The sequence below is a fragment of the Argopecten irradians genome, chromosome 6, assembly GCF_041381155.1.
Source record: "Argopecten irradians isolate NY chromosome 6, Ai_NY, whole genome shotgun sequence".
Lineage (NCBI taxonomy): Eukaryota > Metazoa > Mollusca > Bivalvia > Pectinida > Pectinidae > Argopecten > Argopecten irradians.
In genome coordinates, this window is record NC_091139.1 from 39389625 (window position 1) to 39415354 (window position 25730).

A 25730-nucleotide genomic window follows, 5' to 3' on the forward strand; every position below is an offset into this window, starting at 1 on the left:
AGCTATACAGTAGTAGTCTGGAGGAGATAGCATACATACATGTCATAAGGATCCGGCTAGCTATACAGTAGTAGTCTGGAGATGGCATACATACATGTCATAAGGATCCGGTTAGCTATACAGTAGTAGTCTGGGGGAGATGGCATACATACATGTCATAAGGATCCGGCTAGCTATACAGTAGTAGTCTGGGGGAGATGGCATACATACATGTCATAAGGATCCGGCTAGCTATACAGTAGTAGTCTGGGGGAGATGGCATACATACACGTCATAAGGATCCGGCTAGCTATACAGTAGTAGTCTGGGGGAGATGGCATACATACATGTCATAAGGATCTGGCTAGCTATACAGTAGTAGTCTGGGGGAGATGGCATACATACATGTCATAAGGATCCGGCTAGCTATACAGTAGTAGTCTGGGGGAGATGGCATACATACATGTCATAAGGATCCGGCTAGCTATACAGTAGTAGTCTGGGGGAGATGGCATACATACATGTCATAAGGATCTGGCTAGCTATACAGTAGTAGTCTGGGGGAGATGGCATACATACACGTCATAAGGATCCGGCTAGCTATACAGTAGTAGTCTGGGGGAGATGGCATACATACATGTCATAAGGATCCGGCTAGCTATACAGTAGTAGTCTGGGGGAGATGGCATACATACACGTCATAAGGATCCGGCTAGCTATTCAGTAGTAGTCTGGAGGAGATGGCATCATACATGTCATAAGGATCCGGCTAGCTATACAGTAGTAGTCTGGAGGAGATGGCATACATACATGTCATAAGGATCCGGCTAGCTATACAGTAGTAGTCTGGGGGAGATGGCATACATACATGTCATAAGGATCCGGCTAGCTATACAGTAGTAGTCTGGAGGAGATGGCATACATACATGTCATAAGGATCCGGCTAGCTATACATACACGTCATAAGGATCTGGAGATGGCATACATACATGTCATAAGGATCCGGCTAGCTATACAGTAGTAGTCTGGAGGAGATGGCATACATACATGTCATAAGGATCCGGCTAGCTATACAGTAGTAGTCTGGAGGAGATGGCATACATACACCTGATAAGGATCCGGCTAGCTATTCAGTAGTAGTCTGGGGGAATGGTATACATACATGTCATAAGGATCCGGCTAGCTATACAGTAGTAGTCTGGAGTAGATGGCATACATACATGTCATAAGGATCCGGCTACCTATACAGTAGGAGATGTGATATGTCTCTTTGACTGACATTTTGAGGTTAGAACCATGGACAAATAGGTTTAATCCGGATCTGCAAAATTAGTCTGGATTTTGAGACAAAGAATACTTTTTGGGAGGGCTCAAAATTCAAATTATGGTTCCATTATTGTAAATCAACTTACCTTTGTGAATTTTAACCCCTCAGGGTTGGGAGTTTTAATTTCTTAAGCCTCTCAGGATAAGATTATGTAACCTACATTTAATCGTTTAATAGAAAATGACGCAATTTGTCATTGTCATTGTCATTCTGACTAGAGAGGGGAAATAACTCTTATAATAAATAATAATGAAAAACTGATACTGTTTTTAGGTCAATTTGCAGAAAGGGTTTGATATAGACAACAATGACACCCTATCGTATTTATTATCCAAACTTGGTGTCCGAGGTGACAAATTGAATCACTTCAAATTATTTTTTTTATTGTTTATACATTTCATTTATCATTTATATATACATGTAGTATGAAACAAAAAGCAATCATTTGTCATCAATCTTCATTATCATCATCATTATCATCATCATTATCATCATCATTATCAACATCTTATCTTCATCATCATCATCATTATCATCATCAGTAGCAATATCTTATCATCATCATCTTCATCATCATCATTATCAGCATCTTATCATTATCCTCATGAATATCATTATCATTATCGGAGATAATCAGAAATATTACCATCAAAATCAACCATCATCATTATTACCACCATCAAAATCAACCATCATCATTATTGCCTTTCATAAACGTACACATACACCGTTATACACACTCTTATACACACCTTTTAAAACACACTTTCACTCACACATACACACAGTCTCTCACCTTCATTCACACACAAGTCACACTCAGATACACGAGCATACACATGGAGAAACAAGAAAAAATTTACAAAAAGAAATGGAATACTGTATATGGATATACAAAGCAAAAGAGGTTTAGAGAGGGGATGGGAGAGGAGGTAGGAAGATTCAATCATTGTAGTTTTAATATACTCTAGTAGTGTAACATGTGTTTTGTCAGCATTAATATTAAGCCCAGATATCTCAGAAAATGTGTTTAATTCACATATAGATTCCTTTAAGGAAGTCTCACAGCCATCTAGCATCAGCATACTGTAAATTGAGAATATATATGTTTTCTATTGCAATACCCTTAATTTTTTTTTATTTGATTTGCTGCAAGAACTTAACACAAAGAATAAAAATGTATGAAGCGATTGGATCGCCTTGACTACAATCTCGTTGGATGGAGATTGGGCCGAAATATTACCCACCTTAATTTATAGAGGAACTAACATTGCTGTGTAATATTTTTATCCATGCTTTTATGTCATTCCCAAAATAGTTCAAGACTTTCTCAATATAAATTCATGATACAGAATCAAAGGCTTTTTCAAAATCAATTGATAGTAACATCCCTGGAATATTTTAATCTTCAGCATAATGCATCTCATCATATAAAGTACGGACATTTTCCCCAATGTAACGGTCTGATAAAAAGCCTGTTTGGTCATTACTTATTAACTTATCTAAAACTGACCTAATTCTTAGAGAAATTACTCCAGAAGCTATTTTGTATGTGATATTTAGAAGGGATATGTGTCTCTAATTTTTTATTAGATTACGTGGTTTATTTCCCTTATGGATACATAATAATGCCCTGTCGTTGGGTTATGGAAAGCTGCCCAACTGAGAATCCAAAATTTATAGATCTGATTAAAAACTGCTGAAGATTTTTCCAAAAATACTTAAAAAATTCTGCCGTAAAACCATCGGAACCAGGACTTTTATTGTTTTTTCCTTTTTTAAGTTGTAACATGTCCAATATTGTGTTATCGGATAATATCCCGGTATTAGTTTCTACTTTGTAAACCGGAAATTGTATAAATGCGCACACGTTGTTTACGCATGACTTGAATAAAGTCAGCCATGTTGTAAAGTTTAAACACTGTTGTCTTCCGATGATTTCAACTTGTAAGAAGAATAACAAGTTAATTTCATGCGTGAACTAAAGCATGAAACGTGGTGTCAGTAAGTCTGAAACGAACGCGAACGTTTTGTAAGGAAGAAATCGTCGTAAATAGACAATTTTACTACGAGCTGTTGCAGTTGTTCGACAACGGTGTCAGGTAAAATAACAATGTCGGCTAGAGAATAGCCAAACTGAAGTCCAAATAGTCACAAAGACATTAAAACAAAATAAGAATGGCTCTTGAAAGGATCCCCCCCCCACCAAATAAAATAAACTTTTCGTCCAAAACAATCGCAGATGATTGGACAAAGTGGAAAGAGGAGTTTGAGTTGTTTTCTGACCTTGCCCTAAAAGAAACGGAAGAGACTGAAAAACTCAAAATGTTCAAATACCTCATTGGTTCCGATGGGAGGGAGATCTATAACAACATGAAATGGGATAAAGAGGAAAAGGATAGAACTATGAATGATGCCCTAACAAAGTTTGAAAGTTTCTGTAAACCAAAGAAAAACGAGACCGTAGAAAGATTCAAGTTTAATATGCGGATTCAGCAGGGTGATGAAACGATGGACAAATTCATAACGGACATAAAGACTCTGTCTAAATCATGTAATTTTGGGGAGTTAACCGATTCACTCGTCCGAGACAAAATTGTGTGTGGTATAAACGATCCACAGTTACGCGAACGACTTCTTCGAATAAGCGATTTGACACTAGACAAAGCCGAAGAGTTGTGTAGGACAAGTGAACTGACAAAGCGAAGCGTAAATACCCTAGATAATGCCAGCGCAGCTGCGACCGTACACAAAATTAAAGTGAAACCAAAGCCAAAGTTCACCGGTACTAGTAATACTAGTCAGGGAAAACTTCCATGTAAATTTTGTGGATATGAACATGAACATAAGAGAGAGAAATGTCCAGCATTTGGAGAAACATGCAGAAAGTGTTACGAAGAAAATCACTTTGAATCAAAATGTGATGAACTCCGAAAACAAAAGTCCAAAAAGAAAAAGTACCCGCAGAAAAAGGGTAAACAAAAGGTGAAATATGTTGAAGAATATTGTGACGATTTCCAGCTCAACGCTGTCACAGAACACAACGTGTACACGGTAAATGTGTCCAAAGACATACGAGCAGCAGTAGACATTGGTGAAAACCGCACATTATTCCAATTAGACACAGGTGCTACTTGTAATGTAATCTCGCGAGAACTTGTTCCAAAAGATGTTCAACTTAAACCGACGTCGAGTGTGCTCAAAATGTACAAAAAACAACAATCACGCCATTAGGAAAATGTGAAATCGAAATCAGAATCACTAATCAGAAAAATGACAAGAAATACAAGTCAGACTTTGTTGTACTCGACAAATGTGTAACACCACTACTCGGAAATAAGTTAATTCAGGAAATGGAGCTCGTGAAGGTTCAATACGAAAACATCCTGTCGATCACAGACACTCCGAAACCGTCACTCTCGTATGATGACATAACAAAAACATACGCCGATGTGTTCAAAGGACTAGGGAAAATTCCATTTAGTTGTTGATCCGACAGTAACACCTAAGGTACACCCTCCTCGAAAATCACCACTCGCATTAAGAGACCGTCTGAAAGCAGAATTCGACCGTCTAGAATCTCTAGGGGTACTCACACCAGTAACAGAGCCGACACCCTGGGTGTCAAGTATGGTGACAGTTGTGAAACCAGACAAACTTAGAATTTGTATTGAAGAGAGGCCACTATCCCCTACCGACCATCGAAGACATCTTACCAGACCTCGCACGTGCGAAAATATTCTCTGTTGTCGACGCACGGAACGGGTTTTGGCACGTGGAACTCGATGACGAGAGCTCCATGCTGACAACGTTTAATTCCCCCTTTGGCCGTTATCGCTAGCTCCGCTTACCATTTGGAATATCCGTGGCCCCAGAGGAATTCCAGCGCCGACAGAACCAAGCCATCGAAGGCTTACCTGGCGTCCGTAGTATCGTCGACGACATATTGATCTACGGAGAAGGAGACACTGAGGCGGAGGCCATTATCGACCATGACAAAAAGCTGTGTGCTTTACTAGAACGGTGCCGTGAAAAAGGCATAAAGTTAAACAAAGACAAGCTCAAGCTTCGCAAGCGAGAAGTGAAATTCATAGGTCATTTAATCACTGCGGATGGCCTGAAGCCAGACCCTGAAAAAGTGAAGGCTGTGTCCGAGATGCCTAATCCGACAGATGTCGCCGGAGTCCGTCGCTTTATCGGATTTGTGAACTACCTAAGTAAGTTCGTGCCCGGCCTGAGTGACAAATGTGAACCGTTGCGAAAATTGACTCTCCAGGACGCTGAATGGTGTTGGATGGCCGTTCATGAGAAAGCAATGAAAGAAATCAAAGATCTTGTGAAATCAGAACCTGTCCTAAGGTACTACGACCCGAATGAAGAGCTAACTATACAGTGTGATGCGTCTGAGAAAGGTCTAGGTGCAGCGATCATGCAAAAAGGTCAACCTATTGCCTACGCGAGCCGCGCGCTTACGGACGTAGAAACGAGATATGTTCAAATCGAGAAAGAGCTGTTAGCAGTCGTGTTTAGGCTAGAAAAGTTTCACCAGTATGCGTACGGACGATTCGTATCAGTACAAAGTGATCACAAGCCACTTGAAATGATCATTAAGAAATCCATCTTGTGTGCTCCGAAGCGACTACAACGCATGCTTCTACGATTACAGACGTACGATTTTGACATCGTGTATCACCCGGGAAAGGAAATGTACCTTGCAGACACACTCAGCCGAGCCTACCTGCCACAAACAGGTGAGGAAAACGCGTCTACATTTATCTAGGACGTTGAAGCTATAAAGATGACCCAGTTTTTACCGATCGGTGAGGAGAAACTCCGTGAAATACAACGGGAGACGGGAAACGACGAAAACCTACAAATCCTCCGTGACGTAATGTTACAGGGATGGCCCGAAAAGGTCACACTCGTACCTGAACAAGCGAAACCCTATTTCAACATACGGGATGAAGTATCTGTGCAAAACGGTATCATCTTCCGAGGCGAGCGTGCAGTTATCCCGATTTCACTACGATCCGACGTGCGAGCGAAAATACACTCGTCACATATCGGCATCGAGGGCTGCCTACGCAGAGCGCGGGAAATAGTGTACTGGCCAGGTATGAACGCAGAGATACGGGACTACATTGAAAGGTGTGACGTGTGTCGGTCATTTGACGATAAACAGTCTAAAGAAACGCTTGTGTCACACGAAATACCCGACAGACCATGGGCTAAACTAGGATCGGACTTATTCACGTTCAATAACAAAGAGTATCTCGTCACAGTGGACTACTACTCCAACTACTGGAAAGTCGACTTATTCGAGGATACACGAACGCCGACAGTGGTACATGCGCTACGAGGACAGTTTGCGAGATACGGAATTCCGGACACTCTCGTCACGGACAACGGTCCGCAATTCAGCTCCGACGCATTCAGACAGTTTGCAAAGGATTGGTGTTTCGAACATGTAACTTCGTCGCCTACATATCCTCAGAGCAATGGAAAATCGGAACAAGCCGTGAAAACAGCGAAACGTCTTATGCAACGTGCGTTATCGTCGAAATCTGATCCGTATCTTGCACTGCTAGATTTCCGCAACACTCCATCTCAACAGATTGGGACTAGTCCTGTCCAACGACTAATGAACAGGAGAACAAAGACACTTCTCCCGACGAAAGGTAGTTTGCTGAGACCTCAAGTCCCTGAAACTACCACTGTATCAAAACAGTTAAAGGGAGTGAAGGAACGCCAGGCAAAATACTATAATCAAGGTGCTCAAGACTTGAAACCGCTAGAAAATGGACAAATTGTTAGGATTGCACCTAATGACAGAAACTGACAATGGAAAAAGGGTGTTGTCCAGGAAAAAGTCAACATCAGGTCATATGATGTCGCTACAAACGATGGGAGAAAATACCGCCGCAACCGTCGTCATCTACGGTTGTCTAAGGAGACCAACGTTAACCCTCGCGACCAGGAGAGAGACTTTGTTGAGCCCGAAATAATTCCAGCACATGACACTCCGGTGATACCGTCGGACCCGTCTGTGGTACCGTTAAATGTGCCTGTGGTCCCATCCGAGAAACCACAGCAGGACAAACCAACAGTCAGCTCACCAAAACGAAGTGTGACAAGCAAAGGAAGGCAAATCAAACTGCCATCTAGGTTTCGAGACTTTGAGTGTGGTACATAAACAGACGGTGTCTGTGACTCGAGTCAAACATGTATTAGTATTTGCGAAAAGCTCCTAACAATACCAGTACATGAAGTTAAAGTGTTAATTGAGTTAATTGAGGAAAAAGCCAAGACATTGATTTAAAAAAAATGTGTTTAAAAATGTTCAAGAGACTCAGAATGAAAAGACATAATAATTTGCTTTCAAACAGATAATAACGAAGTTCTTGAATATATATATATCTGATTAACGTAGTCATAGACTATTACTAAATGTAATGGATAATAATTTCTTTCCTCAAAGGAGAAAGGATGTTACATGTCCAATAGTGTGTTATCGGATAATATCCCGGTATTAATTTCTACTTTGTAGACCGGAAATTCGCACACGTTGTTTACGCATCACTTGAATAAAGTCAGCCATGTTGTAAGATTTCAACTTGTAAGAAGAATAACAAGTTAATTTCATGCGTGAACTAAAGCATGAAACACTAGTGTTATAAGACCTTCTATACTATTAGCTTCAGATTCAACTAATTTAGGAACATTACAACCTCGTAGATATTCATCAGTAAACTTTTTGCGGATCGATCTGAAATTCGAGATGGCGGCTATGGCGGCCATCATGGAAACACATTTAAATTTCTTCTCAAGGTCAAACAGTGAATTTAAATAGCTGAAGTTATCCTGATATGGTCCCGACCAAGTGTTGTTACTTTTCATATCGATCTGAAATCCAAGATGGTCACCACAGTCACCATCTTGAAATCACATTTTAAACTTCTCATGTTTTACCAGAGGGATTTAAATAACAGAATTCATGAAAATAAAACAGAAGAGAAATGTAACAACTTCCATTGGATGGAACTAAATGAATCGGTATTCATGGGACAGGAAAACTAAATGCAACCGTAGTAATTTAATTAGATAGGGAAACAAAGTTGAACAGTTTCAGCGTGTTACATTATTCAATATTTGAGAAGAGGTTTTATGGACGTATTGCCATGTAGTTTCACTCTTTTAAATCTCGCAAATATTTATTTAAGTTTGTCTGTGTGTCTAGAGTTATATCTGCACAAAATACATGTATTATTGTATGAAAATAATTTATTCGCGCTTGAGTGATTTTGAAAATCTGAGCAAAAAGTATTGGGAAAACCTGTTTCGTTTATCCTACTGAGCTGTTGATCAAATCCACTGCAATCTCTCGGGGACAGTCAGGTAAGTGATTTCTTGTTCACGTTTAGGATGTCTATGCTTTCTAAACAATGCATAAATCTAAATACATTATTTATAGATAATACTTAATACAATAAAACTTCACTACGATATGAAACCATAAAGATTATAATACTTGCGAACCCCTTATATTACGATATTGACTGGTATTATATAATCGTACGTGAATCACGTTTTCCTGTTATGCACAGGTGAACATTATTCCACAGGTAAAGCATGTTTACGTAAACTAGTGTGTAATTTTGTTCTTGTGTATATTTGACAATCTGTGATTTGTCGACAAAATCATGTTGTCAACAAAAGCGTAAAAGAATAAAAAGGACGCCAAGACGATTCATTAGTAGTAATCCCATTCTGTTATTCTGGGAGTAAAACAGTTATATATGTTGTTGTTTTAATTGGGTTTTTTTTTAATTATTATTATTGAATTTTTAAATGAATTATGAAGGAAGAAGGTGTGTTATAATGTGGACAGTGCTACTAGGTACGAAAGGTGTCCTTTAGTCAGCTTCTATTTCACCAAACATTACTGTAGATATGTAATGCCCTAGTGATAGATCCGGGTTGTAAAGAATGTGTTCTAGGCCTAAATGATTTCGGTAGTGTAAATGTCCGACCGTGACGTTAACATTACAGATGTGAATCACTAATGAGATGTAAACCATCCGAGTCGTACACATGCGGATTTACCTGTTGTCTTAACGTGTTTCTCATCAGTATCTCATCAGTCCAACATCATTGGAAAGCCATATTTGGCTTATATAGATATATGGTAATATTTACATAAATGGATAAAAGTTTCAAGAAAGATTTATAAAAGGTTTATAAATTCGTATTAGTGTGGTCCATCATCTCCTCTCTAAACATTGCAGTTGATGCTGCTACAGTTGGCTTTGGAATTCGCTGCTAGTTAATAACGCTGCTCCAAGTCACAGAAAGGAGGAATCTTCTAACCAATATAAATCTTTCGTATTCTGCATAGGAACACATTATACCCTCTATTGTCGCCAATCAGTCTATCAGTTATACCTTTAGGCTATATGTTATATGAGATATCTTATATTGATATGAGATGCATGTATTGGCTTGTCATAGACTCACTACATATTTCTACAACTACGTCTACAAAAACGAACATAGAAATATTACCATAACCTAACTTCCGCTTTCAATGCGAGCTCAAAGCATTCAAGTATGCAGAAATGTTGGTGCATGCTTGAATGCTTCCCGTATTAGATAAATACTGTAGAAGGGGAGGATAAATTCGGACCATAAACAGGTTGGTGCTAGTTTTGTTGTGTTCTATCGTAATTGCCTATTAAGCTTCTTTGGTAAGTGTATCAAAATATATAGGAAATGGCAAGTTATTAATAATACACAGTAAATGATAATGGTTCCCATGTGTCGTGGATCAGTAAGCGGACGCGTGTATGCTGCAATAGAAGGACACACCCATACAGGGACACGGACGTCTCTTTAGTATTGCTATTTCCATATAACGTCTATTTTCTTTCGTAGTAACACGTGGTTATATTCAAATTACTTATTATTCTTTTCATTCTTGTTCTTTTTACATAAAACATTGTGGGGTTTTTTCCCACAAATGTGATTGTAAGCACAAGAATAACAAGCATTGGAGAGCCAAAGAATTATATGTGACTTACACATACACAAGAAAAACACGATATTTTTACTAATTTTAATGTCGAATCACTAATAATTAACATAACAGCCGCCATAATATTCGGGGCATTGCATGTTTCCACTTGATCTATTCCCCTTACTTGTATATACATATTATAGGAACATTGACAGGAAATGAAAAATATTTATATATACATATTATAGGAACATTGACAGGAAATGAAAAATATTTATATATACATATCATAGGAACATTGACAGGAAATGAAAAATATTTATATATACATATTATAGGAACATTGACAGGAAATGAAAAATATTTATATATACATATTATAGGAACATTGACAGGAAATGAAAATTACTTATATATACATATTATAGTAACATTGACAGGGAGTGAAAAATATTTATATATACATATCATAGGAACATTGACAGGAAATGAAAAATATTTATATATACATATTATAGGAACATTGACAGGAAATGAAAATTACTTATATATACATATTATAGTAACATTGACAGTATAGTAACATTGACAGGGAGTGAAAAATATTTATATATACATATCATAGGAACATTGACAGGAAATGAAAAATATTTATATATACATATTATAGGAACATTGACAGGAAATGAAAAATATTTATATATACATATTATAGGAACATTGACAGGAAATGAAAATTACTTATATATACATATTATAGTAACATTGACAGGGAGTGAAAAATATTTATATATACATATCATAGGAACATTGACAGGAAATGAAAAATATTTATATATACATATTATAGGAACATTGACAGGAAATGAAAATTACTTATATATACATATTATAGGAATATTGACAGGGAATGAAAAATATTTATTTTATAGGAACATTGACAGGGAATGAAAAATATTTATATATACATATTATAGGAAATTTTTTGACAGGAGATGAAAAATATTTATATATACATATTATCGGAACATTGACAGGAAATGAAAATTACCTATACATACATATTATAGGAATATTGACAGGGAATGAAAAATATTTATTTTATAGGAACATTGACAGGGAATGAAAAATATTATATATATACATATTATAGGAAATTTTTTGACAGGAGATGAAAAATATTTATATATACATATTATGGGAACATTGACAGGAAATGAAAAATATATTTATATATACATATTATAGTAACATTGACAGGAAATGAAAATTACTTATATATACATATTATAGTAACATTGACAGGGAGTGAAAAATATTTATATATACATATCATAGGAACATTGACAGGAAATGAAAAAATATTTATATATACATATTATAGGAACATTGACAGGAAATGAAAATTGCTTTATATATACATATTATAGGAATATTGACAGGGAATGAAAAATATTTATTTTATAGGAACATTGACAGGGAATGAAAAATATTTATATATACATATTATAGGAAATTTTTTGACAGGAGATGAAAAATATTTATATATACATATTATAGGAACATTGACAGGAAATGAAAAATATTTATATATACATATTATAGGAACATTGACAGGAAATGAAAATTACTTATATATACATATTATAGTAACATTGACAGGGAGTGAAAAATATTTATATATACATATCATAGGAACATTGACAGGAAATGAAAAATATTTATATATACATATTATAGGAACATTGACAGGAAATGAAAAATATTCATATATACATATTATAGGAACATTGACAGGAAATGAAAAATATTTATTTCATAGGAACATTGACAGGGAATGAAAATTACTTATATATACATATTAAAAGAATATAAACAGGAAGTGAAAATTACTTATATATTCATATTATAGTAACATTGACAGGGAGTGAAAAATATTTATATATACATATCATAGGAACATTGACAGGAAATGAAAAATATTTATATATACATATTATAGGAACATTGACAGGAAATGAAAATTACTTATATATACATATTATAGGAATATTGACAGGGAATGAAAAATATTTATTTTATAGGAACATTGACAGGGAATGAAAAATATTTATATATACATATTATAGGAAATTTTTTGACAGGAGATGAAAAATATTTATATATACATATTATCGGAACATTGACAGGAAATGAAAAATATTTATATATACATATTATAGGAACATTGACAGGAAATGAAAATTACTTATATATACATATTATAGTAACATTGACAGGGAGTGAAAAAAATATTTATATATACATATCATAGGAACATTGACAGGAAATGAAAAATATTTATATATACATATTATAGGAACATTGACAGGAAATGAAAAATATTTATATATACATATTATAGGAACATTGACAGAAAATGAAAAATATTTATTTTATAGGAACATTGACAGGGAATGAAAATTACTTATATATACATACTAAAAGAATATAAACAGGAAGTAAAAATTACTTATGTATACATATTAAAGTAATATTGACGGGGAGTGAAAATTACTTATATATACATTTTATAGGAACATTGACAAAGAATGAAAATTACTCATAGATACATATTATAGGAACATAGGAACATTGACAGGAAGTGAAAATTACTTATATATACATATTATAGGAACACTGACAGGGAGCGAAAATTACTTGTATATACATATTAAAGTAATATTGACAGGGAGTGAAAATTACTTATGTATATATATTATAGGAATATTGACAGGAAGTGAAAATTACTCATAGATACATATTATAGGAACATAGGAACATTGACAGGAAGTGAAAATTACTTATATATACATATTATAGGAACACTGACAGGGAGCGAAAATTACTTGTGTATACATATTAAAGTAATATTGACAAGGAGTGAAAATTACTTATGTATACATATTATAAGAATAATGACAGGGAATGAAAATTACTTATGTATACATCATAGGAATATTGACGGAATGAAAATTACTTATGTATACATATTATAGAGATATTGACATGGAATGAAAATTACTTATATATACATATTATAGGGATATTGACATGGAATGAAAATTACTTATGTATACATATTTTAGGACATGGAATGAAAATTACTTATGTATACATATTTTAGGAATATTGACAGGGAATGAAAATAACTTATGTATACATGTTATAGGAATATTAACAGGGAATGAAAATTACTTATGTATACATATTATAGGAATATTGACAGGGAGTGAACATTACTTATATATATATATATTAAAGGAACATTGATATGGAATGAAAATTACTTATATATACATATTATAGAAATATTGACAGGGAATGAAAATTACTTATGTATACATATTATAGGAATATTGACAGGGAATGAAAAGTACTTATGTATACATATTATAGGAATATTGACAGGAAGTGAAGATTACTTATATATACATATTATAAGAACATTGACAGGGAGTGAAAATTACTTATATATACATATTATAGGAATATTGACAGGGAATTTAAATTACTTATGTATACATGTTATAGGAATATTGACAGGAAGTGAAAATTACTTATATATATATATATTTAAGGAACATTGACAGGGAAAGAAAATTACTTATATATACATATTATAAGAACATTGACAGGGTATGAAAATTACTTATGTATACATATTATAAGAACATTGACAGGAAGTGAAGATTACTTATATATACATATTACAAGAACATTGACAGGGAGTGAAAATTACTTATATATATATTTAAGGAACATTGACAGGGAATGAAAATTACTTATGTATACATATTATAGGAAAATTGACAGGGAATGAAAAATACTTATATATACATATCATAGGAATATTGACAGGGAGTGAAAATTACTTTATATACATATTATAGGAATATTGACAGGGTATGAAAATTACTTATGTATACATGTTATAGGAATATTGACAGGGAGTGAAAATTACTTATATATACATATTATAGAAATATTGACAGGGAGTGAAAATTACTTATATATACATATTATAGGAATATTGACAGGGTATGAAAATTACTTATGTATACATGTTATAGGAATATTGACAGGGAGTGAAAATTACTTATGTATACATATCATAGGAATATTGACAGGGAGTGAAAATTACTTATATATACATATTATATGAATATTGACAGGGTATGAAAATTACTTATATATACATATTATAGGAATATTGACAGGGTATGAAAATTACTTATATATACATATTATAGGAACATTGACAGGGTATGAAAATTACTTATATATACATATTATAGGAATATTGACAGGGTATGAAAATTACTTATGTATACATATTATAGGAATATTGACAGGGAGTGAAAATTACTTATATATACATATTATAGGAATATTGACAGGGTATGAAAATTACCTATACATACATATTATAGAAATATTGACAGGGAGTGAAAATTGCTTCGTTATAACCACCTATGTGTGTAAACATATTCGTCATAGATGTGTTGGCTGTAGTGTGGAAAGTAAACAAAATGCAAAGAAATCACGACACCTTTACTTCCGTTCCAAAAGACGTTTGTTGAACATTTGTCGAGCCACCTCACATGAACCAATATATGGTGGTTATTGAAGCTAATCGCGTTTAATATTTTATATCAGGAAGTATAAAAAGTCAATAAAAATATAATATGACATGTCAATTGCGTACACTAACTTCACTAATGTCTAGTGAATTTAATTGCTCTCTGAGTGTTTAAAAATGGTAATTTACTGAGTGTATGTGTCACATACGGGGGACAACACCTCCAAAAACTCAAATACTTCCTTGTTCATGTTACATGAGGTACATCGAAAAATTAGCCAAGGATATGATGGCCTTACCTCTACGTCGGAGTAAAGGCTTATAGAGGGAATGCATTGAGCAGTCTAGCAGTCTAAATTGTAATATATCATTTAAAATTTCAATGTCGCGGTAAAAATAAGGGAAAATGGCATTTTTTTGCCATTAGACGCTCAAGACACGAACTACTGATGTTTCGATAGGTGTGTGTTTACCCAGGCAAACCGCATTAGTGCTGCATTTGATAATGACATACATATATGTGTTCTGAAACAATTTCTTTAAGCATTATATTGATATGACATATACCAGGTTTTTTATATTAAGATGATTTTTGAAAGCATGAAAATACCGTTAAGCAATTTTATCAGATTTTTTTTCGAATTTTCACCATTCAAAACATTATGTTTTCCCAAAATTGTGCACGGAACATCTCAAAGTTATTGTTTGTTACATATATAATTACATATCAAAGTTATCTATTTAGGAGTAAATAAATAAAGCCCTAGCCGGGGTACATCTGCCGATCGTAAAAATGTCACAGTTGCTACCTTCTCTCAAATACATTTTTTGTAATAAAGTTTCTTTGTGTGCTCTGGAATCATAAAGGTGATGCTATTTTGGAAGCATAATTATCCTTAAAAATGTTTTGCTCAAACATTAATATCGTTGTCAGCAGTAATATTTATCGTGATTTTAGATGCACCATACAGACAAGTGCAGAACGAACATCTTTAAATACAATTTGCAATAATTCTGACTTTCCTGATTGTTTTTCTCAGCGTGAAGACGGTCACGGAAGGAGAAAAGTACATACATTCACAAGGACAACATGGCTGGTGGTGATCAGAAGGAGCAGGATGAAGGTAATTGTTGCTGATATCAAAAGTCTCGTCGGAATTGTTGAAATACTTGGATAGATGTTAACGTTATTGGGATTTAGAACAGAAACCAGAATGCAACATTTTATTTTTCAACTTCCGTCACGGAAATCCAAACTACTTGAGGAAAACTATGTTATTTTAGAAATCAATACGCCGATCAACAGAATGTGTTTTAAATGGCGACGTCATTTTTTACTTGGCAACCGCCTCTGAAGTATAAAGACAATTTTCTTGTGATCCCAAAATATGCAAGACCTGCTTTGGCAACCACCTCCGTATAAAGATTCTTGAGGTCCCAAACGACTGAATTCTTTTTCTTTGTTCCTTCTGTGGCCATTTTAGAATTACCTGTACCCCTATATTAATGTAAACAACTGCTGTATACCTCATCGAATACTAATGATTGTAAATATTATTGTAAATATGTTTTCTCTATGCAGGTATTGTGAAAAAGAGAAATAAAATTAACCTGAATTTGGAATTTGAATATACGAAATATTGCTTATTTTGTAGAGTCGAAGAAGCGCAGCGCGCGAGATATCTGTGTGATCCTGTTGATAGTGGCGGTAGCCATTGGAATAGCGATTGGTATGATTGTCTATCTAGCAGGTATGTTACTTTCCTTCGTACACTTTGATCATAATTAATGTGTGATGCATACGTACAAATAGTTTCCATGACCCTGTAAACAAAGCTCATCGGAATGATTATCACTATTTATTAAGAATAATTTAGAAATAAGGAAAACACAAAATTATGCTTTAAGTTATAAGAGCCGTAATTTTCATACACGTCTATCAAGAAGAGGTTTTAATATCTTATTGAGAACTACAATACTTACAAATCATAAAAGTTATTTTACAAGTACAAATAAGAGCTCAAAATGAATGTTGGCAGTACTATCAAAAATCATTATGTTTACAGCCACAATGCAGTAAAATGAGTACATGGTCAGATAATGAAACCGAGTTGTGGTATATAATTCCATTGCACAATTTTACAGTGTTATTTGTATTTGTACAGTAACTTCAGCAAATATTGTTCATCTAAACATACATCAAGCATTTAAACAAGAACTTTTACAGTGCAAATATGTCTGTGCTGTAGCAGATGTTTATGAGGTATGATACATTATTTCCTGTGCCTTTGAATGATTTTTATAGCTTAATTTATCATACCTTTTGGTTTTCATTAATTACTTAAGAAAAATAACCAGTTAATAACGAAAAAGTCTTTATTGAAACAAAGTTTACTGATTTCTTCTCTATTCTTCGTACACAACAAAGTTATCTCCCCTGTGGGAAAGAATCGATTGTGACGTCATTATTTTTGCTTTATCAGAATAAAAAATGACGTTTTGTTGGCAAATACATTATGCCACAATTAATTTCTACCCATAATAACAGATACCTTTGTTACCTGCAAAGACGGAATTTAAAAATCAGTAACATGCACTTGTTTCCTTCTTTCTTGCAGGTGTACCACAAACAACGACGAAGACATTAAACCTGACCCCAAAGTTGGAGAAGGGTTGGTTCAAGTATTTACAATTATCAATTTCATCATAAACGTTGCAGAAAGATTATACATTATAGCCGTTTACCCACGTAACAAACCGACACTGGTAGTGGAGTTTAGACATATGTGAATACAAACCTCAAATTTACATTTCAGTCTTGATTTTCCCGTCATTGATGGTTACAACACTCTAACGGTATTATTTTCTTTGTGGTTTCGGACCAAATTTCACATTTGAATTGAGAATTATAATATCTTGGACAACTTCGAGTTGTATAGTGGTTATTGAACGCGCTTATCTCTTTTGGGAAGGTGTATGATTTTTCCAGCTGACACATAAGTGATATAGAACTGTGAAATTATTGTAGTTTTCGCTGTCACAAGGAGACAAAACATACACGTCTAGCGTCTGCGAAATACCAAGAATGATCATCCACATGGAAACTCATTTTAGTTGTTGTTGATTAAAAGAATGTAAAAATGGAACTCTCCGTCCTGTCCGTTTCCCTCTATGCCATCCATACGTGCAATGAAAAGAAATGCTCACAATCTAGTATTATAGATAGTTTTCCAGTATGCTTGGAAACATTTAGATATTCTGGCGAAAGATAAACAAATATTAAATTATGCCAATTAAGAAATTGAGCTAGTAATCTAAACTCTGATTTATTGAGTTCTCACTTAACTGATAGTCCTGCCTACCTAAATGCTATTGAAGATTCCTGTCTCTGTAATTCTATTGCTGCACTAGATATCAGCATTCCTCATTTTATCTACTGTTTTAATTCAAATGATATATTACTGAAAATTGTACAGGGATACATAAGAGATACCAGATGTTTTAAATAAGATGTCATTGAATGGTATTTTCTCTCCATCAAAAATAGGAGCAGACGAATTAGTATTTTTCTTCAGTTCCAAATATTACTTACTTTACACCATTAACAACATTGAAAAGTTTGAACTTCTTATTTACTTCAAGATAAAAATATTAAAAATAATTGCGTTCTGTTAAACATTTATTACACTAATAGGTCAATTATTTAATATCATTTTTTGTGTTAATTAGACATATATTTCCATGAGTTAACGTTTATTATTGTTCAAATAATGAGAGTTTTTACGCTTTGTCGGCACCGTGGTGGAGCATCTTTAATATATCGAAAAATTGTGATTACTTGTCTGAAAATAGTTTTATTTTCAACTTATAAGACTTTCCTAAATTGTTTTGTCCTTTTAATCAATGCTATACCACTTATAGTTTATGTATTGTACTGTTATCCATATAGTTACCGGGAGAGGACTAATATAGGCATTGTCTGTTGCCCAATCCTAATTTTAATTGTAAGAAAACCAAATCAAGTGACTTGACCAATAAGCAATGTATGTTTTGATTATTTTCAGCCATAAAGGAATCCGTGCAAGTATCACTGTCGTCCACACCCGAATGGAGTCCGTACCGCCTAGATACAGCGGAGGCCATTATAGGTCTGACACTAGGGTACCCAGAGGCGTACGAGTTGCACCAGCCGGCATACTTAGCCAAACTAGTCAACATGAACATTGATCTTCAGGCAGCACTTATTATGTATGTCTAATTTCATTTATGTAAATTGGTCAATACATTACTGTAAATGAAACTGGCGATATAGAATTTCTGATGTGCCTTCGTGTGAAACGTTCTGCAGAATTTTCTAACAGTCAACGAAAATCGAACAGAAATGACAGTATTTTTGGAATAGTATTTTATACTAGTGTTGAAAAGCTCACTGTTCATTCCCGAACAACAAAGATAATGATAAATCACGCCCATTTGCTTGATTGTGTTGTTTTCTTTGTTATTGTTTCATACAGGGATTCAGAGTTGACAAGTAACGTTTGGTCACGTGGGAAATTGGCACAGTACATCAGTGGTATCGTCGTTTCAAGCCAGCATGAGAATGCTACGGCATACTACGGCAGTACCAATCTCCTGGACATCCTTGAGACCCAACTTAACCGCTCCTTGGATTACTTCCGCACGAATCGGTTCGCCTTATCATGGATGGCTCTCGCTATGTGTCAGCATGATAGAACCTTTGACCAGCAGTATGAAGACATCCTTACAGCTCACCCAGGAACCTATACCTTTGGAACAGGTAAAAAAACTAGGGCATCGATTTACTCTTTTGGTATCTTGTATCTTTTAGGTTAGGTATACATTGTGACATAATTACTTCGTGGCCAAAATTTAAAGTCGTTTTCTCTGAAAAAATTAACGTTGCACTTATAAAAATATCAAGTAACAATTAATCTCTTCCCACAAGACAGATATAGAGAATACATGGCCAGTGGCTTAAAATATAAGCTGTCATTTTGTGATTACAAAATTTGCGAGCCACTTTTTTCTTTCTGTCAAGACTAAGAAATACAGCTTATATTTTAAGACACTGACCATGCGTTCTTTTTATCCTGCAACATTACATAAATGCATAATTTTTATATTTAGCAGTGTTACATATTCGCCATTACAATGTTCAACAAACATGTCCGACTTTCGAACAATGTGATCAACCAAAGGAGGTCGATGGAATCGGCGCACGTGCTAAAATACAGTAATTTTCCGTCGGTGCCGAATACAGCAATATGTATATGTGGTAGGTAAAGGTGCATTCCGACAATGCAAATGCTGTTTGCAGGATAAACAGCTATTTGTCCTTGAAGGAAGGTATTAGTTGTTACTTGATAATTTTAGAATGAGGCATTCCTGTGCCCAAACCACCAATAATCCCTGAGCACTGTTTGGTATTTCTGTGACATAAAACAAAATCAAAAGAAACCAACTCATATCGATATTAAGTAGTACTTTTATGACGGGAGGAATATTTTCTACCACAGATGAGGCCTCTATGATTGCCATGGCTTGTATATGCCTTAATACCTCGACTTCCATCCCCGCCGCCAATGCCGCCGTCAACAGCATTGTAACCGAGATAACGAAAGTGAACAATGGCGGCCTGAATGTGTACTCTCTCGGCCTGGCTGCTCAGGTAAAATTATATTCAAACGTTTTAAAGTTAAATTATGTTGAAGTCATTTTAAATTTAAGATTCAAGTGACAACTTGTCATTACGAATAGTAGTGTCCATTCATGTACGTATCATGTGTTGATTTATTCACATTGGAGCAGGTTTTACTGCAAATCAGATGTAGTATGTAATAATACAGTCTGTAGCTCAGATAAATATCATCAGCTACATCATTAATTAAAAAAACACTTTCTATAATGCTGTTTTACTACAGGAAATAACTTTTAAATTAAAAGATATAAAATGTTTTAAGGAAACATAGTTACATGTTGATAACGTCATCTTACGATGTAAAAGTTTTTGATAAGAAGTTTTGATACCATTATATGATAAACAATTGAGTGCAAGTATTGTTTATTTCTCTTGTCATAGATATGATTTATTTCCTGATTTTTAATGTAATAATCTAAGCTGTACGTATTATATATTTGTTAGATTACATAAATAAAGCATATTGTAAGTACACATAAATCAACAAGGAAATAGATGTTCTGTTTTTGTATTATTTTCATCACAAATCTGTCTGTAAATGTGAGTCGAGTTAGAATGGAATTATTTCCCTTTTTTCTATACCTACTCCTTTACGGTCTGAATTTTACAGGCACTGATCGCTACCAAAAACGAATCTTATGCTGACCATATTGCTAGAACGAGAATGGCAATTTTGAGCAGGATGAATGGTAAGTGTAGCCCAATACATTTTTCATGTTGTCAATAAAGGTACATTTCTAATACAAGCGAAGGTTTTTACTACAAAGGATTCGGCTTACAATGGATATACCAAGAAATAGTTTGAAACCTCTAGTCGAACGTAATCGAATATATCTCGTATCATATATACTATTCCAACGGATATAGAAACAATGATGTGATAACAAACATTTCAGTAACAGACATAATGAGGAGCGGACTAGCAGTATCACATATCTTACCCGTCCTCGGCGGTAGGTCCTACCTGGACATTGAAATCCACCCACCTCTGCGTAAGTAGAAACCAGGAATAATCTTCTCTTGTAATTTTTCTTAAATTTATTTTCTCCCTTAAAACTTTCCATACCAAGACTATTTTATTATGGACAATAAAAATACGGTATATGGACAAGTATAAATTATTAAAAATTATGGAATCAATAGCATTGAAAGGATACTCTCTTATACAAGATGTCAGTAAGTTTGAATCGAAACGCAAAATCATATATCTGACTATTAGCCAGAGATACTCTGGCCCTAACACCAGACTTAGCCACTATGACAGATAGATGCCTGGTGGTCTAAGTCTGGTGTCAGGACCAGAGTATCTCGGGCTTTCTGACTACAATCCACAAAATAATAGTTATTTGCTTCACTCGAAACAATAAATAGATAATTGGTCAGAACAAATTCAAACAAATTTGCATCAAAGAAGTACGATTAATAAAATCCTTACTCATACCTCTTTTATCACTGTTTGAAAGTCTCTTAAAATGATTATTTTCCCCAGTAATCTGCCCGATACCCCAGTAATCTTTTCTTTGTGTAATTTTCACAATTTTCGAAAGGCTATCGTGACGTCAGTTATATCTAATACCGTTACCTCGATAATCTTATATAGAGACCTTAACAAAACATCAAATAAACCAGGTGTACCCTTAGATTGATTGACGTTACCCACTGTCACATAGAAATATTGGACAAAATTCTAGTGAATTTACAGTCTTCATTGAGAAAATGGTGATGCCATGTTCAGAGGATATATCGAGTTTGTTTCCATTCATTATGTGTGAATGTGTAAATATATATTTTTTTATTTCAGCGTTTAATCACAAGTAATCAAATACAAATTCGTGCAAACAATATAATTAATTATTATTGATATAATTATTTATGTTAATGTAGCTGCGTTACCCGGGGGTACTTCTAGTACGGTGAACCTACAGATCACAATCACCATGCAGGATTCCATCATGACTAACACTGAGAAAAACTGGAGCGCCATTGTAATGGTACCAAGTAACCCCACTCTCCTACAGGCCATGGGCGCTCTTCAAGAATCAACCAACTTCAGGTTAAGAAAATGAGAAATCTATGAAATAACAAAATTTAGATAGTGTATTATTTCTACGGTATTTAATTATAATTCTGTTTCGATTAAATGCGGTCATGATACGCCTCTTGCAAGGCTTCACTGCAATGCATATATTCTTTGCTATCAAATCATATGAACTCACTATGTCGACCTTAAAACTTCACCATACTCTTCAACAACCTCTATTTAAACTCATTATATAAACGAAAATGGCCGTTCTAACCAAGTATTCTTGTCGAAGACATATTAAAAAAATATATGACACTTAGCTTTTTGATTGTTATAGTTTTGAAACTACCCCTACTAGTTTTGGTCCCATGGTAACAACAATCGATGGAATAACGAGAAATGAAACCAACCAGTATTGGCAGGTTTTGATGGCACCGGACACGCCTCTCAGCAAAGGTAGCGATAACATGCACGTGTGAAAATGTATGATATTTTATATGGCTCGTTGACAAGGAGTTCGAACTTCATTGTTTTTAATATTGATGATTCCATAGCAACCACGTAAACAAACGAATGTTTCTAAGCAACGAACATTTAAAGTTGTACAGTATGTTGCATTCGTAGCATCCTCGATAGTCCAGGTCCAGGGGTCACTATCACTGTCGTCATATCCACCCCTGGACTATGTCATACTGAATCTGAAGGAGGTAGCTTTTCTCTCTCTAAATATTATGTCAGTGAAAGTAACCCCCAGGGGTATCGAGGATGCTGTGTGTGGGGGGGGGGGGGTCATTATAAAGTAGCCATACAATGTTTTCTACGACTTTGTCGATAGGAACTCACGGGTTATCCCATTTCCCACAGAGATCGCTGGACAACAGTCTTGTATACTTGTTCAACAACACTAGGATTGCATACGAAAGGAACAAGATAGTTGTCACTGCTTTATACATGTTTGGAAGTGATACCCATCTCTCTACTCAGGGTCCCCGTGGGATGTCATATGAGCCACCGTCTTTTACAGCAGTTTACTTGCGCCAAGATAAGCAGTAATTACCGCAAAGATATATTTCCTTTTAGTATTAATTGCGGTCTAGATATAGCTTTGATATCCATCGAAAAGTTAACTAAAACTTACACTGTATTCCTCAAATCATGTTCGTGTTACAATTTCAGGTGTTTCGTCTACCTACCCCCAGGACGGCGACCACTACATCTTCCGACTGACTTCCTTTGGACCACATTAGAATGGGGAGTCCTTCATTCATACTCAGGATAACATATACCCGCTCGACTACTCAAAATATAAATGAAACTGTTCTTATTATTAAACCAACGACGTCATGTCTCACGACTTGTTAACGACAATACTTTTGTGATTTGTTTAGTATAAAAATGTATTCTATTTTAGTTGAACTATTTTCTCAGTACGTTGTGTGACTTATCATCTGTCATGAATATCACAATTTAATTGATTGTATACCAAAATAATTTGGCTCACAGTACATACCGTATGGATTAACATTTGAAATTACTCAATCGGCGCCTTGTGATTACACAATACTTTCTAGGCGCCTTGTGATTACACAATACTTTATGGGCGCCTTGTGATTACACAATACTTTATAGGCGCCTTGCGATTACACAATACTTTATTTGCGCCTTGTGATTACACAATACTTTATAGGCGCCTTGTGATTACACAATACTTTATAGGCGCCTTGTGATTACACAATACTTTATAGGCGCCTTGTGATTACACAATACTTTATTTACGCCTTGTGATTACACAATACTTTATTTGCGCCTTGTGATTACACAATACTTTATAGCTGGTTAATTTCGCGGATGAGATTTTTCCGGGGCATCGCTACAATCGCTAAAATTTGATCTGCAAAATTTCGAAAAATTATTTAATCCTTCCTATTCTAAAACTTTTAAAATTTAATCATCTAACTTTCAGTTAAAATCGGTAAATATTAAGACTCGCACAAATAACCGGCTACACAGTATTACATATTATATATATATATATAAGAAATAAAAACAATAACGACTGACTAGTGAGCGCTTTCGCCCCATAATGGGGCGAAATCGCTCACTAGTCAGTCGTTATTGTTTTTATTTCTTATAGATTTTGTCCGTAAGGATTTTTCTTTAAATTTATCATATATATATATATATATATATATATACAGTGCACAGAAAATATGGAGACACTACAACCAGCGTCAGTGTCTGAATGAAATGTTTTGGATACACAGTATAGAATGTTTCTTGTTCCAGAATTCCCTATGTATGTGTAATATCTGGACATTAAGAAAATGCCAACGGTGTTGGTTTGGTGCTGACATAGAAACACTAAAATTGGACACAGCACCAGTGAAGGATGCGAGACTATATATATATATATCTAGTTAGTCGTCTTTAAATAGCACCATTAAATGATGCGAGACTATACATATCTAGTTGGTCTTTAAATAGCACCATTAAACGATGTGAGACATACATATCTAGCAAGCATATAGATAGCACCAATAAATGACGTGAGACTATACAGCTACCAGCTAAAATGTATAAATAGCATCAACGAAGGATGCGAGACTATGTCAATCAAGTTTATCACATAATCCGTCTTGTATCCAGTGATTTCGCATGGGCCTATGTCACTATTGCAGTATAACCTGGAGCTATTTTCCCTGGCTGTGTCGAAAAAAACATCCATTGTGACTTCAGGAAAAATGACGTAATGTCAGAATTTCAAGGACGGCGGGAAAAATGGCAATTTCCGCTTGATTTTCGCAAATTATACATTTTGACGTGAGATTCTTCGAAAATGTATTATGTAGTTATATGATAAAAAGTATCTTTATGTGATAATATCATATTTCATCCTCTCGGCATTGCAATCTTTGCTCGCCAAGGCTTGCAAAAAAAATTAAAAAATCTTAAACTCATTGCATAACATCTCATGTCAAATGAACACTCATTTACTACGTATATATTGGGTTCATTTAAGTGAAATAAACATTTTGTTTTTTAAAATGC

At 34.6% G+C, this 25730-nt stretch overlaps 2 protein-coding genes across 4 annotated transcripts; both read left to right on the forward strand.

Moving 5' to 3' along the window:
- The first annotated feature begins 3484 nt into the window (after positions 1-3484).
- On the forward strand, positions 3485-4540 carry LOC138326512 (uncharacterized). Its single transcript, XM_069272610.1, has one exon. The coding sequence runs from the start codon at positions 3485-3487 to the stop codon at positions 4538-4540; it is 1056 nt and encodes a 351-aa protein (XP_069128711.1).
- Positions 4541-8549: 4009 nt separating this feature from the next.
- Positions 8550-25730, forward strand: LOC138325846 (cobalamin binding intrinsic factor-like). Of its 3 annotated transcripts, none has more exons than XM_069271796.1 (12): positions 8550-8701; positions 15981-16064; positions 16596-16691; positions 17559-17612; positions 19005-19188; positions 19455-19738; positions 20478-20629; positions 21270-21348; positions 21556-21651; positions 22544-22712; positions 23020-23138; positions 23859-25730. In XM_069271796.1, exons 2-12 carry the CDS (start codon positions 16031-16033, stop codon positions 23927-23929), a joined length of 1338 nt encoding a protein of 445 aa, XP_069127897.1. In that variant the 5' UTR covers positions 8550-8701; positions 15981-16030; the 3' UTR covers positions 23930-25730. The 3 variants fall into 3 exon arrangements, with proteins under 3 accessions (XP_069127897.1, XP_069127898.1, XP_069127895.1); XM_069271797.1 differs by lacking the exon at positions 8550-8701 and adding an exon at positions 9337-9491; XM_069271794.1 differs by lacking the exon at positions 8550-8701 and adding an exon at positions 9850-9998.

Coding starts and splice junctions, on each gene's coding strand:
- LOC138326512 (XM_069272610.1), top strand. CDS start 3,485: ATGGCTCTTGAAAGGATCCCCCCCCCACCAAATAAAATAAACTTTTCG.
- LOC138325846 (XM_069271796.1), top strand. CDS start 16,031: ATGGCTGGTGGTGATCAGAAGGAGCAGGATGAAG. Junction 16,692..17,558: donor TATGATTGTCTATCTAGCAG/GTATGTTACTTT, acceptor TCTTTCTTGCAG/GTGTACCACAAACAACGACG. Junction 21,652..22,543: donor TGAAATCCACCCACCTCTGC/GTAAGTAGAAAC, acceptor ATGTTAATGTAG/CTGCGTTACCCGGGGGTACT.